Source organism: Callorhinchus milii, unplaced genomic scaffold (genome assembly GCF_018977255.1).
Source record: "Callorhinchus milii isolate IMCB2004 unplaced genomic scaffold, IMCB_Cmil_1.0 Scaffold13, whole genome shotgun sequence".
Classification (NCBI taxonomy): domain Eukaryota; kingdom Metazoa; phylum Chordata; class Chondrichthyes; order Chimaeriformes; family Callorhinchidae; genus Callorhinchus; species Callorhinchus milii.
The window spans coordinates 6407423-6425964 of record NW_024704754.1 but is presented as its reverse complement, the minus strand read 5'-3'; the positions used below and the strand labels follow the sequence as shown (position 1 = coordinate 6425964).

The 18542-nt window shown below is 43.5% G+C and overlaps 1 protein-coding gene across 1 annotated transcript; it reads right to left on the bottom strand.

Moving 5' to 3' along the window:
• Nucleotides 1-5831: 5831 nt before the first annotated feature.
• eif4ebp3 (eukaryotic translation initiation factor 4E binding protein 3) lies at nt 5832-17313 on the bottom strand. The gene is given in 3 exon segments (NM_001292266.1): nt 5832-6269; nt 9080-9250; nt 17154-17313. Coding segments are annotated over 3 exon segments (333 nt in total). The 5' UTR covers nt 17284-17313; the 3' UTR covers nt 5832-6237.
• Between the last annotated feature and the right edge of the window lie 1229 nt (nt 17314-18542).

Sequence of the window (18542 nt, the reverse complement as noted above, 5' to 3'; positions counted from 1 at the left end):
ATGGAAGGCGGTGCCAGTTGTGGTGCGGATGTGAGGGAGAAAGGACAGCTCAGAGTCGAACAGAACCCCGAGGTTCCTGACTGGCTTTGAGAGGTGGAGAGTGCAGCCTTGGATGCTGATGGTGTCAGCACCTGAGGTGCGGAGGCGCTGACGTGAGCCAATCAGGAGGGCCTCAGTTTTTCGCACGTTGAGCTGAAGAAAGTTGTCTCTCGTCCAGGACTCGATGTCAGACAGGCTCGTAAGTAGGAACCCAGTTGTAATAATAATACTTGCATTTGCTATAGCGCCTTATCACATCTTCTAGACGTCTCAAAGTGCTTCACAGAATATACTGTAAAGTGGATCGACTATATTTTGTTGGCAAAACTCGGCAGCCAATTGCACACAGCAGCGACCTACAAACAGTCGGGGATTGAGTGACCACATTTTTTTTTGGAGATATTATTAGTTTAGAGGGAAAGTGATCCCCTGATCGACAAACAACCGGCTTCCTACTTATTGCGAGGTAAACAGAGGCGTGTGGAGTAAGGAAACTTGCCTAAGGGTTTGCCCTGCCTGGGAATCAAACCCAGATCCTTCCATTTGCTTGCGAGCCGAGTGCTCTAACCACGAGTTGATAACACCACAGTTGCTTTTCAGAAAAAATGGTCACTTCCAACCAGCTGGACAAGGTATTAAGACTAGAGATTCAGGAGGCTGTCAAAGCAGAGTGTCTATTTTTCCCATGTTGCCCAAGCAACATGAAAAAAACACATCAGCACCCCCAGGATCTCGATAGAGATTTACAGCTCTCTTTCCCTCTCTCTATTTTCAAGGTTGTCGTATTTTTAATGTTCATTTCATAACCATCTTGAAACCAGGAGCAGATTTAGCGTAAGGGAGACATTTAAGCAGGATTTGAAGGTCGAAGGAGCTTGAAATTCCAGCTAGTCTTAGCCAAAAAGACCATTTGGTCTTGGCTTTAACGTCACACAGAATTGTGGAAAGTTCTTACATTTGATTTAATTTGCAAGCCCTTTTTTTTGTAGTTCCCTTACAAATGAAGGCTTAATTTTTTTCTTTTTTTTTGCATAATTCTGCGCATTCCCAAACTTTTAAGAAAAAGCAATCTTACAAAATTCATCCCCAAAATGCAGTCACTGCCCTTTACAATATATTAAGTGAAGCACTTTGAGATATCTCAACAACATAATGCGCAACAATCAAATGCAACAATTATTACAAACTATTCAGTCTGTGTTGCTGAGAAAACCACAAGCTTTTCAGCTATGTCTCGATACGATACTGAAAATCCAGCAAAGGATCAATTCAACAAAGACACAGAATCAGTGTAAATTGCCCCCAATTCATCACGAAATGAACTGAAATAGTCATAATTCCACACAGTGGAAAAGCCACAAACATCCAAACAAAACCAAAATCAGTAGAAAGCCTTGTTCGTGTCTTTTGGTGCCAAAGTCACTTATCCCACTTGAGCGGGTGGGGCGAAACCTTAGGTAAGTTTCCTTACTCCACATGCCTCTGTCTACCTAACAGTAAGTAGGATCCCGGTTGTTGGTCAATTTGTGAATCGCTTTCCGGAGGCAATAAACCCTTAAGAAAAAAATGTGGTCACTCAATCCACAACTGATTGTGGGACACGGCAGTATACAATTGACTGCTGTGTTTCGCCCACAAAATACAGTCAATTCTCACTTTACAGTATATTCTGTGAAGCGCTTTGAGACGTCTCAATGACCCAATAAGACGCTAGATCAAATGCAAGGATGATTATTATATCAATGATCGATGAGATATCCCTGCTGCACATTTAGCTGCCACATTGGCTATGCAACTGTGTTTCACAATAATTTGCCATTTGAAGCCCTTTTGAACGTATCAATGTGATAAGACGCTGTGTCAAATGCAAATATTGTTTAATTAACAGATCCCAGCACAGACATTCATTCCACTTATTGCTTTTAATTTCTAAGGCAGCTTTGATGTAAACGTCACGGTTTTAAATTGAAACGCTGCTCGTAATGATCAAAGAGTTTTGCGGCTATCTCGCCTGTCGGGGATGTGTTACTTGGAACTGGAACAAGGACAGGTGTGCTTGTGTCGCGGCCTAGTGGTGAGACTCAGTTTTACAGACAATAATAAATAATAATGCTCGCATTTGATGCAGCACCTTACCACGTCATTGAGATGTCTCAACGCACTTCACAGAATATACTGTAAAGTGTGTTTTGGGGGTGAAACTATCTTTTCATATGTGATTTCCCACACAGTTTTGGTACATACAAAGCATTTCACGTCGGGAGGACATCCCAAAGCTCTTCACAGCAGATAAAGTGCAGGAACCTTGTGGGCGAATGCGGAAGCCAATTTGCACCCAGTAACGTCCTCACACACCAAAGGCATGAAATTCCAGCTAGTCTTAGCCTGCACGACCACTAAGATCGCTCAGAATTGTGAATTCTCAAATCGTATTTTAGGAACCAATTTCTTTTTAATAATAATAATAATAATAATCCTTGCATTTGATATAGCGCTTTTCACGTCGGGAGGAGGTCCCAAAGCGCTTCACAGAACACACTGTAAAGTGAATTGACTGTATATTTGTGGAGCCAACGCGGCCGCCAATTGCGCACAGCAATGTCCCACAAGCAGTCGTAGATTGAAAATGACCAATTTATTATAGTTTTTGGTTTTGGAGGGATTATTATTAGGCTCTGTGTGGTGTAAGGAAACTTGCCCAAGGTTTCGCCCTCTGCCTGGAATTGAACTCCGGTCTCTCACTTGCAAAGCGAGTGCTCTAACCACTGAGCTACAGGAGTGTGGGGGGAAAAAATAGCTTCCAAATTATATTTAAATTTGAAAATTTTTACACAAATTCTGAGCCATCTTAAATTTCAATTGCAATGATTCAGTATAATTAATGTATCCACATCAAAACAGGTAAAAGCGCTCCACCGAGTGAGTTACTTTGAAGTGTAGTGACTGTTCTGTAATCAAACATGTTGGCTAATGGGTGGTATTCCAGGCCAAGAGACCTTCCTTAGTTTTTGGTCCTTTTTGAGAATATCTACAAAAATTAGCACAATAAGTCTGTTCAAGATTGGGCGGAGTAGTTAATACAGAGGACGACTGCAACAAATTACAGCAAGACATCAATAAACTTGCTGAGTGGGCACTTAAATGGCAAATGCATTTCAATGTAGAAAAGTATGAGGTGGTACATTTTGGTAGAAGGAATAAGGAAGTCACAAACATCCTGGAAAATAAAACCTAAATGGGTTAAAGGAGCAAATGGATCTAGGGGTACACATACACAATTCACTAAAAGTAGCAACCCAGGTTAATAAGGCCATAAAAAAGCAAACCAGGCATTGGGGTTCATTTCTAGAGGGATAGAAATGAAAAGCAGGGAAGTTATGGTAAACTTCTGTAGAACCTTAGTTAGACCACACTTACAATACTGTGTGCACATTATAGAAGGGATGTAGAGGCACTGGAGAGGGTGCAAAGGAGATTCACAAGGATGATCCCAGAACTGAGAGGTTATACCTATCAGGAAAGGCTGAACATACTTGGACTCTTTTCTCTTGATAGAGGTCTTTAAAATGATGAAAGGTGTTGATAGGGTAGACATAGGGAAGATGTTTCCACTTGTGGGGGAGACCAAAACCAGGGGCCATCAATATAAAATAGTCACAAATAGATCAAATAGGGAAGTTAGAAGAAATTTCTTCACACAGAGAGTAGTGGAAATGTGGAACATACCACCACAAGGAGTTGTTGAGGCAAATAGCATAGATGTATTTAAGGGAAAGCTAAAAAGGTACATGAGGGAGAAAGGAATAAAAGGTTATGCTTGAAGGCTTAGTTGAGGAAGGGCAGGAGGCTCATGTGGAGCATAAACATCGGCATAGACTAGTTGGGCCGAATGGCCTGTTTCTGTGCTGTATATTCTAATGTATTCTAATGTAATATTCCCCACAAATAATTTCCCTCGACCCTCCAGAGGATAATAAAGTCAACTCCCATTTCATGTCTGGGTAGTTCATTTCATACTTCACGTGTGCGATGCAGAAAGTGACGTCCTCCTGATGTGAAAGGCGCTATACAAATGTAATTTTGTATTGTATTTGGTATTTAGCCGCACTGTTAGCGATTCATTCCACAAGAATGAAGAAGGTCCTTCAATCCATTTGATCTCACAGCATCGAGCTGCTAATCCCCAAAGTAGATACTGTGTCTGAATCCGCTGACAAGTGGTGAATCCCAACCACTATAATAGTCAAACTGAACCGACAGACACTTTAAAGACGAGTCTCAATTCTTTGGGATTGTGGCTATGATTTGCAGCGCTATCCTGTGGCGGCGGACAGTCACTGCAAGGGCTCCTGAATCACATGAATCAAATTGTGGCCAATTGGTAAATAAGCCTATTCAGGTGGACATTTAATAAAGATTCAGAAATGACTGTTTGAAAAGGGAGTTGCTCAGTGCTCAGGCCAACAATTCACGTGACTGTTAATCATTCACCTCGTGGCTGGTTGTGGCATTGTGCGACAACTCCCACCATTTGCGACAAGTAGTCACAATGCTTGTGAAGCCCTTTTGACTTGTTATTGGCCCTGAAGCAAATGCAAAGATCGTTATTAATCCTTTAAATACTCTTTGCACTTCTTTGATGCGGAGTCCTGTAGCTCAGTGGTTAAATACTCTCCTTGCAAGTGAAGGGACCTGGGTTTGATTCCAGGGTAGGGCGAAACATTGGGCAAGTTCTTACTCCACACGCCTCTATTCACCTAGCAACAAGTAGGAACCGGTTGTGAGTAGATTGGCAGATCGCTTTTCTGGGGATAATAATCCCTTCAAAAATTAATACTAATTTGGTCACTTAATCCACCAGTTTCTGAAACACTGCTTTGCACAGTGGCTGCCACCATTCGCTCACAAAATATACAGTCAATTCACTTTACAGTATATACTGTGAAGCGCTTTGAGATGTCTTGAAGATATAATAATAATAATAATAATAATCCTTGCATTTGATATAGCACTTTTCACGTCAGGAGGACGTCCCAAAGCGCTTCACAGAACACACTGTAAAGTGAATTGACTGTATATTTGTGGGCGAACGCGGCAGCCAATTGCGCACAGCAATGTCCCACAAACAGTCGTAGATTGAAAATGACCAATTTATTATTGTTTTTGGTTTTGGAGGGTTATTATTAGGCTCTGTGTGGAGTAAGGAAACTTGCCCAAGGTTTCGCCCTCTGCCTGGATTGAACTCAGGTCTCTCACTTGCAAAGCGAGTGCTCTAACCACTGAGCTACAGGACTCCACGGGGGAGTCTTGTAGCTATAAGGGGCTATATCAACTGCAAGGATTATTATTTTTATGACATGTAATAATCAGGTCATTGAGATACTCAATGTCATGTCACTGTATATTTTGTGGATGAAGCACCAATTGCACACATCAGTATCCCCTAAACGGTCAATGATTGAGTGATTATTTTTTTTGGAAGGGATTATGACCCCAGAAAGCTATCTGCCAATCGACTAACAACCGTGTTCCTACTTACTGCAAGGGGAACAGAGGCGTGTTGAGTAAGGAAACTTGTCAAAGGTTTCGCCATGCTGGGAATCAAACCCGGGACCTTTCGCCTGCGAGTGCTCCAACCACTACACTGCAGGACTCCACCAGTCTTGTCCATTTCACGTAGTGTGGTGAGAATGTGGGCCTCACTGCCAGAACATTGGGCTGAATGGCCTGTTCCTGGGCCGTGTGACTCTGTGTAACATTGAGCGCATGAACTGATGACGAGACAGAAATATATTTATAAGATTTATTGAACAGCTGCATGGCAGCAACGTGTTTCCTTGGCCTCAACAGCCAGCAGCTGCCAACACGGAACTGTGAGAGCTGTGTTGCTTGCCCACTCGCCCTCTGACATTGAACGACTTCGAAATACACACATGCATCAGTCGAGAGAGTCCGAATCACAAGACAAGACGAGCCCCTTGTATGTCCCGTGTATGTAATGAACCATTAAAATAAAAGAGTTACCAAAACAGAAACTCCTTTGTAAAAAGCAGCCTGAAAGAACCTTATACCAAATTCAGTCACACACACCCCTTTCCCGTTTATGAAATGCTTCAAAACAGCTTCCGGTCTTCCCAAGTGGAGCGGACGCAGGCATTCCGGCAAAAAGAACAGTCTTCTATTTCCCAGGGAAGGGCTTCAAATGTCCATGTCGAACTGGGCGTCATCCACTGTAAGTGCAAAGCAAGTTGGACGTTAGCTCAGTGCCCGGCCCCGCTGGAAACCCGCAAAGGAAGCACAGAGGCAGTGAATCGATTTATTGAGGGTTTGCACCTGAGCTGGGGGTTGGATTCGAGAGGGGTGGGAGCCGAGGAAGACTGAGGATGCGCCATATAAAACTGCTCTGATAACATAACCAAAAGTACAACATGCGAGACAAGACATACAAGGAGCAATAAAAATAATCTCAAAACCGCCAGTTGTACTTTGTCAGCAGCTTGTGTCTCTCTCCAGAGATTATTGGGAAATCCACACCACGGGGATGTTACAGGGAAACCGGCTTTTGAAAGATTTTAAAATTTTACCAAAAGAAAATACAATGACCAGTAATAATTAATAATAATAATTCTTACATTCAGTGCAGCGCATTTCACGTCGGGAGAACGTCTCAACAATAAATTACATTTGTATAGCGCCTTTCATGTCGGGAGCCCATCATAGTATATTTCGTAAGCGATATAACTTTCCATTTTTTCCAAAAGAAAACTAACTCCATATGATATTTATACAATACAAAATAATCACTTTGTATTTCATATTCTGAGGCCAAAATTGTACACTTATTAGTGACTGCATTTTACAGTAAAGTCCTCCTGATGTGAAAAGCGCTATATAAATGCAATTGTATTGTAAATCCTGTGAATTCGAATTCAAGATCCTCATCCTCACCTACAAGGCCATTCACGGCCTTGCTCCCTCCTACCTCTCTGACCTACTATCCCCCTACCTACCCGCCCGTACCCTCCGTTCCTCTGGCTCCGGTCTGCTCCACATCCCCCGTCCCAACCGCCCTACCATCAATGGTCGGGCCTTCAGCCTCTCAGCCCCGAGGCTCTGGAACTCCATCCCCCAGTGCCTTCGCCGCCTCCTCCCTTTCCTCCTTCAAGGCCGGTCTCAAGACCTTTCTCTTTGACCGAGCCTTCAGCTCCCCTCTCAACTCTCTACCCCCTCCTCGCTCCCTCCCTTCCCTCCCCTCACCCTGACCATTTCCCCCTCCTCGGGTCCTGACCAACTGTACAGCGCCTTGGGACGTCCTCCCGATGTGAAAGGCGCTCAATAAATGGAATCTTGTTGTTGTTGTTGTTGTTGTTGTTGTTGAAGCGCTTTGAGAAGGCCTCCCCAGGTGAAAGGCACTGTATCAAACACAAGGATTTATTAATTTTTTTAAAATTGATTTGAACCATTGATCCTCCCATGAACCTTCAGCAGTGACTTTATCCCGTAAAGCGGTTTTGAAGTGGAAATATTCCCTGGGGTTTATTGATGAATTAATTGTCTTGCAAAACCTTTTAATTCCTAAAAAGCAGCCACATGGTCCCATTAGTTCTAAGCACTGGTAAGTTCAGGGTTCCAAATCCCAGGACTTCATCGGTGGATAAAATGAGTAGTAAACTTGACTGGAATACAATTAGGGCTCCCGGGGCTGAGCTGATTCTCAGCAGCAAAGCCAGAGAAGCCTGTGATAATCCATGTTTAAGGGTGGAGACACTAGTCTTATCCTAAACCCCAACAGGGCAGGGCCCGAGCTGGACAATTACCAAAGGAAACAGGATTGTCAACTATACCACTGAACAGAATAAGAAGCTGCTGCTTCAAATGCTAATCCAGACTGACCCGGTCTGGTCAGAGGGTTTTCAAGCCTTTTCGAGAAACACACACATTTTAAACATGTCGCACACACCAGACAACCCTACACACATACACACAGACACACGAGCGAAGGGTGTGAAAGAATAACAAAATTAATCCTTGCATTTGCTCTCGTACCTTATCACATCGTCGAGACATCTCAAAGCGCTTCACAAAATACACAGTAAAGTGGAGTGACTGTGTATTTTGTGGCGGAAACGCGGCAGCAGTATTCCACAAACAGTGGTGGGTTAAACGAGCAATTTTTAAAAAAATATAAGTACAAATTAACAGCAGTAACAATGGCGCCTGAACCAACAAACACAGTTACAGCTTTGGGAGCTAAAGTGGAATCAGTTCCCACAGCCTCCTCGTCAGCAACTGCACATTGTTACTTAGCAACCAGTTTCTCAATTAACAGCAACAATTTTCCCAGACAAATACATGGAAAAAAATATCCATTACTGGTGAGAACTTGTTGGGTGAGGGGTGAATGAATTGATAGTTTATGGGATAAGACATTGCAGTCTTGTAATCAAGTCTTATTATGTTCAAAAACCCAAAGACCCCTTATTTTTTTAAAAAAATTTAAACTCAGTAATAGTAAGAAAATGCAAATCTTGTCACGTCAATCCACAGAAATAAAGGTTGACATGAATTTTTTAAAAAATAAATGCAAGTTGTTGTTTTTCTTGTTACGAAATGTGCTTTGTGGCTTCACACACACACACACACACACACACACACACGTCCCCCGCCCCCCGAACTGTATAAATGCCAACCAGCGGACTTTAACCTCTCCTGATTCTGTGAATCATTCCATTCAAAACAACAGCAGGTCACGTAACATCAATCGAACATCACATGCAGGTCATAAGTATGATAGTCTGCCAAGGTCAGACCCGGAACTGAGGTCTGAGAGGCCGGGGAGTGAGGACCACTGGCATCTAACAACCGAATTCCAGGAGTCATTCAGCAATAATTGGGGATCTCCCCCAGGCTCCACCCCCCCCCCCCACCCCGACCCCCAGCTCAGATTCCCGTCCAGCTCTGTGAAACATTGCAAGATGTGTACTCGACGTGAGAGGCTCCGAGACCCCAGCCCCCTCCCCCCACCCTCGCTCAATCTCACCAGGAACTTTCTCCATCTCCTCGTGCTCTTTCATCTCCTCAACTTTGGCCAGTGTGGAGTGTTGAGGCAATGTCACCCCCGGGATCTGGGGCAGATAGCAAGGAGGTGTCCTGGCAATGGGGGAGTTTCTGCATTCCATCAGGAATTTACGGTCATAGATGATCCTTGTCCCTGAGAACAAAACACAACAGACAGAAACATTTATATACAGTAGAACTTGTGTAAGTCTGATCTGTATAAATCATATCATTGCCTTAAGGTCATACATCTGCCCAAGTCCTGTTGAATTTCCTATTATTTACAAGTTTCACACAACTCAAGAGTTTCATTAGTCATATTTAATGGATGGTTCCAGCTAATACGATTTATGTAAAGATTACCTAAGCCAGGGCGTGAAGGGATTTGTAGAAAAGCAAGAGGATCTTGAAATCGCCCCTTTCTGTGATAGGGAACCTGGCAAGGACATTGTGATGGGGGTTCGGAGTTTAGTGTGTGTAAGAGAATATGAGCAGCAGAGTTCTGAATCAGGTGCAGTTTGTGGGTAGTGGAGCTGCGGAAACAACAACAACAAATATAGCAGCTTTCACGTCAGGAGAAATGATGCTAAATAATAATCCTCACATTTGATAGTGTCATAACACGTCGTTGAGATGTCTCAAAGCTCTTCACAGAATATATTAAGTGAACTGACTGTATATTTTGTGAGCGAAACACAGCAGCCAATTGCCCACAGCAGTGTCCCACAAACAGTCGTGGATTGAGTGACAAAATTATTATTATTAATTTTTATCAAGACCTGCGAGGAGGGTATTGTAGTCGAGGCGGGAGGCAACAAAGGTGTGGACGAGGTTTTGGCTGTGTTGGGGGTGAGTACATAGGTTTTCTCTCCTGCGACTTTCTCTGGTTTCTTTCCTTTATCGTTCTCTTCCCCCAACCCCAACCCTCCATTGTGTGTTTCTCTTCAGCAAACTGCCCAGATTGTACATTCCAGACACATATACTTAACCTAGCAGATGAACTGTGACAGCCAGTGTTGGTCAGGAGAAATCCTACCCTCCCTATGTACAGCTAGCTGACAGACGTAAACGTATGTTATGTCATTACCAAGAACTCGGGAGGAGGGCTGAAGAGATAAACAAGATCTTGGCCGACAGTGCTGGAAAGTCTTTTTCTTGGGCTGAGACATCCCAAAGTGCTTTACTGCAAAGTGGATTGATTGTATTTTGTGGGTGAAACGCAGCACCCAATTGAGCACAGCAGTGTCAAACAAACAGTCGTGGATTGATTGACCATTTTAAAAAAAATTTGAGAAATTATTACCCCCAGAAAGCAATCTATCAATCGACTGACAACCAGGTTTGTACTTACTGCTAGGTAACCAGAGACATGTGGAGTAAAGAAACTTGCCCAAGTTTTCGCCCCATCCAGGAATCGAACTGTGGATCCTCTCGCTTGCAAGGCAAGCGCTCTCACCACTACCCTACAGGACTCATTAGATACACAGCCCATTCCAGTCCAAAAATGATTAAAACATGCTGCTGATACAACAGGAGACTGATTGATCGGCATCTGAACCAGTTACCTTTCCCAGAGAGCAATGCGCAATTGTTGCCACAAACGTTTCATCAGTTACCAAACTCCCTGCTTCTTTAATTTGCTCCACAATCCCATTATAAGTGGGACTGAGATCTGTGTAAGGGTTGAACAAGCCTGATGCGGGGGGAGGGCAGAGTTGGTTGCTCCGTGTCACAAACTTGAGGCCAAATAATGAAGCCAATTGGCACAGAAAAAACATGAAATAAATAAAAGTATTCAGTGGTTACATGCACCTTGTGGCAGTCAGATGACTGGTGCACAGGTTTGGTTTACTGAGATGAGTGCATTCCCACAATCAATCAATCATTGTTTTGCAGCCATAAATTCAGTAACAAGCTGCTCGAAATTGGACGCAAGAATCAGACGTTAATTATACAGGGTGAATCAGAAGACTTTAAATAACTTTTTAATTATTAACTATGTTCTTTAATAATACTTGCACTTGATATAACGCCTTAATACGTCATTGAGATGTCTCAAAGCGCTTCGCAAAATATACTGTAAAGTGAATTAACTGTGTGTTTTGGGGGCGAAACACTCTATTTACTTCTTAGCTATTGTAGAGAATGTCTTTCATCACGTTTGTGAAATGTTTTTGTCACCGAGTTGATATGTGTAAATGTCTGCATGGCAAGTAGTTTGAACATCTCATATTGACCTATGAATGGGGACATTTGATTATAATAATAATAATCCTTGCATTTGATATAATGCCTTATCATGTTGTCCCAAAGTATGCCACACAATATACAGTAAAGTGAATTGACTGTATATTTTGTGGGCAAAAGACAGCAGCCAAATTGTGATCAGCAGTGTCCCACAAACAGTCGTAGATTGAGTGACCAAATTATTATTATTTTTTTGAAAGGATTATTACCCCCGGAAAAGTGATCCGCCAATCGACAAACAACCAGGTTCCCAATTACTGCAGGTAAATAGAGGCATGTGGAGTAAGGAAACTTAGCTAAGGTTTTGCACCGCCCGGGAATCAAACCTGGGACCTCTCGCTTGCAAGGTGCAAGGCGAGAGCTCTAACCACTGAGCTACAGGACATTCAGGACATTCACCCTGTGTAGCAAAGTGTTCCTGTATTCCACCTTTCGCGCCACCCAGCACTGTGAGGGCGGTCGCAAACATGTTATGCAACAAATTTCTATTAAAAGTTCAAAAGGAGCAAGAGGCGGGGGGGTGGAGGAGGGGAGAGAGGAGTCAGGGGGGTGGTTGGAAAACAAGCAGATTGTGCTGCCGTCAACAGTGCTGCCCGTGAGATATGCCTTATCAGCACATGTGAACGACTGTTTCTGAGTTTTTTGAAAAGGGTGTTGGGGAAATCTATACACATTGTGCGGTCACATAATTCGTGTGTAATCCCGTGTCCTGAACAGATGAATGGAGCTACACAAACAAGTGGTTTTAAAGTCTGAGAAAACTGACAACTGCCACTGAGCATTACACAGTAACTAATTTATAATAACTAATATCGCCCACAAAAATACAGTATATTGTTTAGCACTCTGTGACGTCTCACAGTTTTTCTCTCTGTAAAGCGCTTTAAGACGTTTCAGCTACTTGGGACGTCTTCCCTACGTGAAAAGCGTTATACAAATGTAATTTGTTGTTGTTTCAACATCGTGATAAGGCGCGATATCAAATGCAAGTATTATTATTATTATTAACTAGCAGCCTTGAGAATGGCAGAATCAGGGTGTTAAGATACCCAACCAGGGGCAAATTTCTTTTGCAAACTTTTTCTCAACAACCCCTTCAAGTAAAGAGTGTGTCTGTGCTGGGGGGGGGGGGGACATTCCAAAACTAAGTGCTGTCTTTCCGAGGGGCACGTCAGTCATGGATTATTAAAGCCTTTAGCTGCAGTGCAGTTCCTGACAACTGGTTGAGCAGTGGTTATATTTTCAGGCTCAAGCCACAACACTCGGTGGAGTTAACACTGAGCCAGGGCGTTCCCCTACCCTGGTGGGGGGAGGGGAAGGGGAGCGGCAGCACATGGCAAATTCTCAGGAGTTTCTTTGGAACTGAAACTTGTCCGTAGAGAGAAAAACAACTTGAAGAGGTCATTTTATTCCCCCACCTCACTCCACACACGATTGCACACACACAAACGCATGCATACACACTCTCCTCCCATGCCCCAAAAAACAGCCCCGCTCACATTTATCTTCCATGAATACCACAGCGAGAATTTTCAAGCACCATAAAAGTGCACCAGGGTAACTCCAACCATAACAAATAGCAATCATTGTATTTTATGCAGCGTCGTCGAGACGTCTCAAAGCGCTTCACAGGATTATTGTGTATTCTGTAGGCCAATTTGACCGGAGCAATGTCTCCACAAACAGCCGTGAAGTGAATGAACGGTTTTACTTAAACTAATCTAACCCTTCCCTCCACTTTTTAAGTAATGACAGTAGTTTAGAAGCACCCACCAACGCCCCCCACCCCACCCACACACACACAGAAGCCCAATGTTTCTTCTGTGACAAGTCTACGCTCTCTGCCTCAGTGACAGGTCTACGCAATCTGACTCAGTGCTCGCTTCCTTGCGAATACTAACTTCAATAGTAAAACGGGAACTGAATGTGAAGCAAATGACTCAAATATCCTCTGATCCCCACCATTTTTTATGCTTTGAAAAAGTAATTTTTCTGGAAGTTACAACTCCAAGTTTGCAACAATAATAACCTCTTCTTTCGAAGTATGTGATTTTCTCTGAATTTATCAACAGGCAGATCTACAGCTCTCCTCACTCACCAGCTAAATCCATCTCCGTGCTACAAACCCATTTTGTGTTTATTTTTAATTTCTGATGAGCTTTTTTTTGTCATTGAAGCAGGTGAATTGTCAACGAGGACGTACAAGGTCCTAATTTCTACCTAGTCTTAGCCATTAGAAACACAAATGGCTACCGAGTTACTCCCACAAAATACACAGTCAATCCACACCACAGTACATTCTGTGAAGCACTTTGAGATGTCTCAATGATGTGATAAGGTGCTATATCAAATGCATGGATTATTATTACAACAACAACACAAGATTCCATTTATAAAGCGCCTTTCACGTCAGGAGGACGTCCCAAGGCGCTGATTATTCCACACGCATCTCTTTACTGAGCAGTAAGTAGGAACCTGGTTGTTAGTCGACTGGCGGATCGCTTTCCAGGGGTAATAATCCCTCAAAAAGAGACACAAGAAGAAATTTGGTTTCTCAATCTACGACTGTTTGTGGGACACTGCTGTACACAATTGGCTGCCGCGTTTTGTCCACAAAACACACAGTCAATCCACTTTGTAATATATTCTGTGAAGCACTTTGAGACGTGATAAAGTGCTATATCAAATGCAAGAATTATTATTAATATTATCATCACCTTTGGCAATGCAACGCAATGCATCTCAGTACAGTTCGGCACATCTCCATCCCCCNTGTGCTTTGAGCGGAGTCCATAGTAATCTCTAACAGACCTTGAAAAGCTCTTAAGTTAATTTAAACCTTTAACCCACTGCTCTTGTCCTCCCAAATGCCTGACATCACTCTCTTGGACATGATCAATAATCACCTCTTCCTCTCTTCACCTCTCTTTAGGGGGGAGAGGGAAGAATGCAGTGCAGCTGCACACAAGCACGGGAGGGAACACAATCCACACTTCATTTTCACAAAGTCCAAGCGAGGGAAGGAACAGTACATCTCTCTCTCACATATATTATATATATGCCTCTCTATACATATATATCTATCTATACATTCTATCTACCTCTCTATAGTGCTCTCTCTCTCTCTCCATATATATATATAATGCATATCCATCTCTCTCTATATATAATGTATAACCATCTCTCTATATATATAATGTATAACCATCTCTCTATATATAATGTATAAACAACTCTATCTCTCTATATATAGTATAACCATCTCTCTCTATATATAATGTATAACCATCTATTTCTCTCTCTATATATTGTATAACCATCTCTCTATATATAATGTATAACAACCTCTCTCTCTATATATAATGTATAACCATCTCTCTCTCTATATATATATATATGATGTGTAACCATCTCTCGTTCTCTCTCTATATAATGTATAACCAACTCTCTCTATATATATTATATATATGATGTGTAACCATCTCTCTCTCTATATATATATATGTGTAACCATCTCTCTCTCTCTATATATATATATGATGTGTAACCATCTCTCTATATATATGTGTGTAACCATCTCTCTCTATATATGATGTATAACCATCTCTCTCTATACATATAATGTATAACCAACTCTCTCTATATATTATATATGGTGTGTAACCATCTCTCTCTATATATATATATATATGATGTGTAACCATCTCTCTCTCTGTATATATATATATATGATGTGTAACCATCTCTCTCTATATATATAATGTATAACCAACTCTCTCTCTGTATATATTATATATATGATGTGTAACCATCTCTCTCTCTCTATATATATATATGTGTAACCATCTCTCTCTATATCCTCGCTCCCTCCTTCCCTCCCCTCACCCTGACCATATAATGTATAACCAACTCTCTAGCGCCTTGGGACGTCCCTCCTGACGTGAAAGGCGCTCTATATATATTATATATATGATGTGTAACCATCTCTCTCTATATATATATAATGTATAACCAACTCTCTCTCTGTATATATTATATATATGATGTGTAACCATCTCTCTCTATATATATATAATGTATAACCAACTCTCTCTCTGTATATATTATATATATGATGTGTAACCATCTCTCTCTATATATATATAATGTATAACCAACTCTCTCTCTGTATATATTATATATATGATGTACAACCATCTCTCTCTATATATATAATGTATAACCAACTCTCTCTCTGTATATATTATATATATGATGTGTAACCATCTCTCTCTATATATATAATGTATAACCAACTCTCTCTCTGTATATATTATATATATGATGTGTAACCATCTCTCTCTCTATATATATATATGTGTAACCATCTCTCTCTCTCTCTATATATATATATATGATGTATAACCATCTCTCTCTCTATATATAATGTATAACCAACTCTCTCTCTGTATATATTATATATATGATGTATAACCATCTCTCTGGTGGCACTGCTGTGTCTCGGCCTCTCCACTCCTCCCTCTCACCAACAAGAAGATTGACATCGTTTGATACAAAGTGTCGCTGATGTAACTCTGAGTGATATCGAAGTCCTGAGTGTCCCTTTGCCCCACATTGACCATCAATCACTCACACAATAAATTAACTTTCCGAAAAAAACTCTCTCTCCAATTTGCCGAAGCAAAGCACTGGGTATCTCTGAGATCAAATGCTTTAGCCTTTTTATTGTGGTGTCTCAGAGAAAAAAAATAAATTGAGACTTAATTTGAAGTGTGTGATTTTGTTTGGGGTTTTTTTCTCTCTCTCTTTGGGGTTTGTGCACAAACTACTTTCCTCCAAATGCCACTTCTCATTTTTTTTTCCCCCTCTTTCAAACCCCAAAAAACTTTTTGAAAACTTTTACCCCCAAAAAAATGATGTATCAAAACAAAGAGAATACCAGTTCAGCTTCTCCCCCAATCCTTTTATTTCCCCCCAAACTGCAGGAATACATTGGTAATGTGTTGTCAGCGACAAAACAGAAACGTTGTGTATTATTTTCTAAACATTTCCTATTTTTTAAAAAACGCAAAAGTTCCGAATAAATATTTGGAAAAACGATATTCAACTCTGAGTGTAAAAAAACAGGAAACCAGAAACTTTCTCTCTCTCTCTCCCCCCTCCCCCTCTCCCCCTTCCCTCCCCCCCTCTCTCCCTCCCTCTCTCCCCCCCCATCCCCCTCTCTCTCTCTCCCCCTTCCCCCCTCCTCTCCCCCCTCTTCCCCCCCTCTCTCTCTCTCTCTCCCCCTCCCCTCCCCCCCTCTCTCCCCCTTCCCCCCCCCCCTCTCTCTCTCCCCCCCTTCCCCCCCTCTCTCTCTCCCCCCCTTCTCCCCCCCTCTCTCCCTCCCTCTCTCCCCCCCTTCCCCCCCTCTCTCTCTCCCCCCCTCTCGCCCCCTCCCTCTCCCCCCTTCCCCTCTCTCTCCCCTTCCCCCCTCTCTCCCCCTCTCTCCCCTCCCTCCTCTCCCCCTTCCCCCCCTCTCTCCCCCCCTTCCCCCCCTCCCCCTCCCTTCCCCCCTCTCTCTCCTCTCCCCCCTCCCTTCCCCCTCCCCCCCCTCTCCTCTCTCTCTGCCCCCTTCCCCTCTCTCCCCCCCCTCTCTCCCCCCCTCTCCCCCCCCTCCCCCTCCCTCCCCCCCCCCCCCCCCCCCCCTCCCCCCCCCTCTCCCCCCCCCCCCCCCCTCCCCCCTCCCCCTCTCTCCCCTCAACAGGAACACACATTTCATTCAATGTCACTCCAGGGAACACACAGTGATTCCCCACTTGTACCATATTTACCTCCGGGAGTGGTGGAGAAGAGGGTCCCTCCCGGAGTACTGCTGTACACATCGGGCAACTGCGAGAGGTCTTTGAGGAGCACTGCGGTGGGGATGGGACAGCTTTTACTTTGGTGGCAGTTGGTGGACATGTTGTTGATCTTCGGCTGAAGGGGAGAGTCACAGAGAGGAACTCAGAGAAGAAGAAATACAATTTGCCAAAGGGGTCAAAAATAAACTGGAACTTCTGATTGATTCCTTCCCCAACACTTCTGGGACTTCCCCCCTGAGCCGCAGTCAGTGAGTGAGTGAGTGAGTGTGTGTGTGAGTGAGTGGAGCAACAAACAGCAAAGCCCATGTGTGTGTCTCACAGAGAGAGAGAGAGAGAGGACGTGACGCTGTGGCAGTGGGTGGAGGGGTAGAGCACAACTCACTGTACAGAGAAACACGTCTCACACATATCTGTCACTCATGTGCTCAGTTGTTTTTTTTGCAAATTTTTTTGCCATTAAATATTGAAACAGCCCCTCCCCCCCACTCCCCCCTCCCCCCCACTCCCCCCCCACTCCCCCTCTCCCCCCACTCCCCCCCTCTCCCCCCCACTCCCCCCCACTCCCCCTCCCCCCCCCCCCCCCCCACTCCCCCTCCCCCCCCACTCCCCCTCTCCCCCCACTCCCCCCCCCCCCCTCCCCCCCCTCCCCCCATATAAAAACACAATATTGTTTGCATGTTAAACGATTTTTTTTTGCAAAAGGATTTCTGCCCAAAGATCTGATTGATAACCACTGACCACAACACAAATACTGTACATCCTGTTCCCTGCCCTCCCCCCTCCCCCCTCCCTACACACACACCATCCCCACACCCACTGCCCTTTGAACACAGGGTTTATTTTGAAGCTCTGCTATTCACAAGGAATCCAGAGGTCACAACGCTGTCCATACCAGTGCCGCTAACACACCAGCGCTAAGCCAGAAAGGCTTTGGTTAGAAGAGGTCAGGGGTTGGTGGGGGGTCTCCATTGCCAATGTCGAAATGGAATCGATCCTTTGTTTCAGTTTTGCTTCCAGTACCTGTGGAGTCCGGTAACTCAGTGGTTAGAGCACTCGCCTCGCAAGCGAGATCCCTGGGTTTGATTCCTGGGAGGGCAAAATGTTGGGCAAGTTTCCTTACTCCACACACACGCCTCTGTTTACCCAGCAGTAAGTAGGAACTCGGTTGTTAGTCGATTGGTGGATCGCTTTCCTGGGGAAATAATCCGTCTTAAAAACAATAATTTGGTCACTCAATCCATGACTGTTTGTGGGGCACTGTCGTGCACAATTGGCTGCCGTGTTTCAACCACAAACCACACAGGCTATTTAGTTTACAGAACGTTCTGTGAAGTGCTTTGGGATGTCTCAATGACGTAA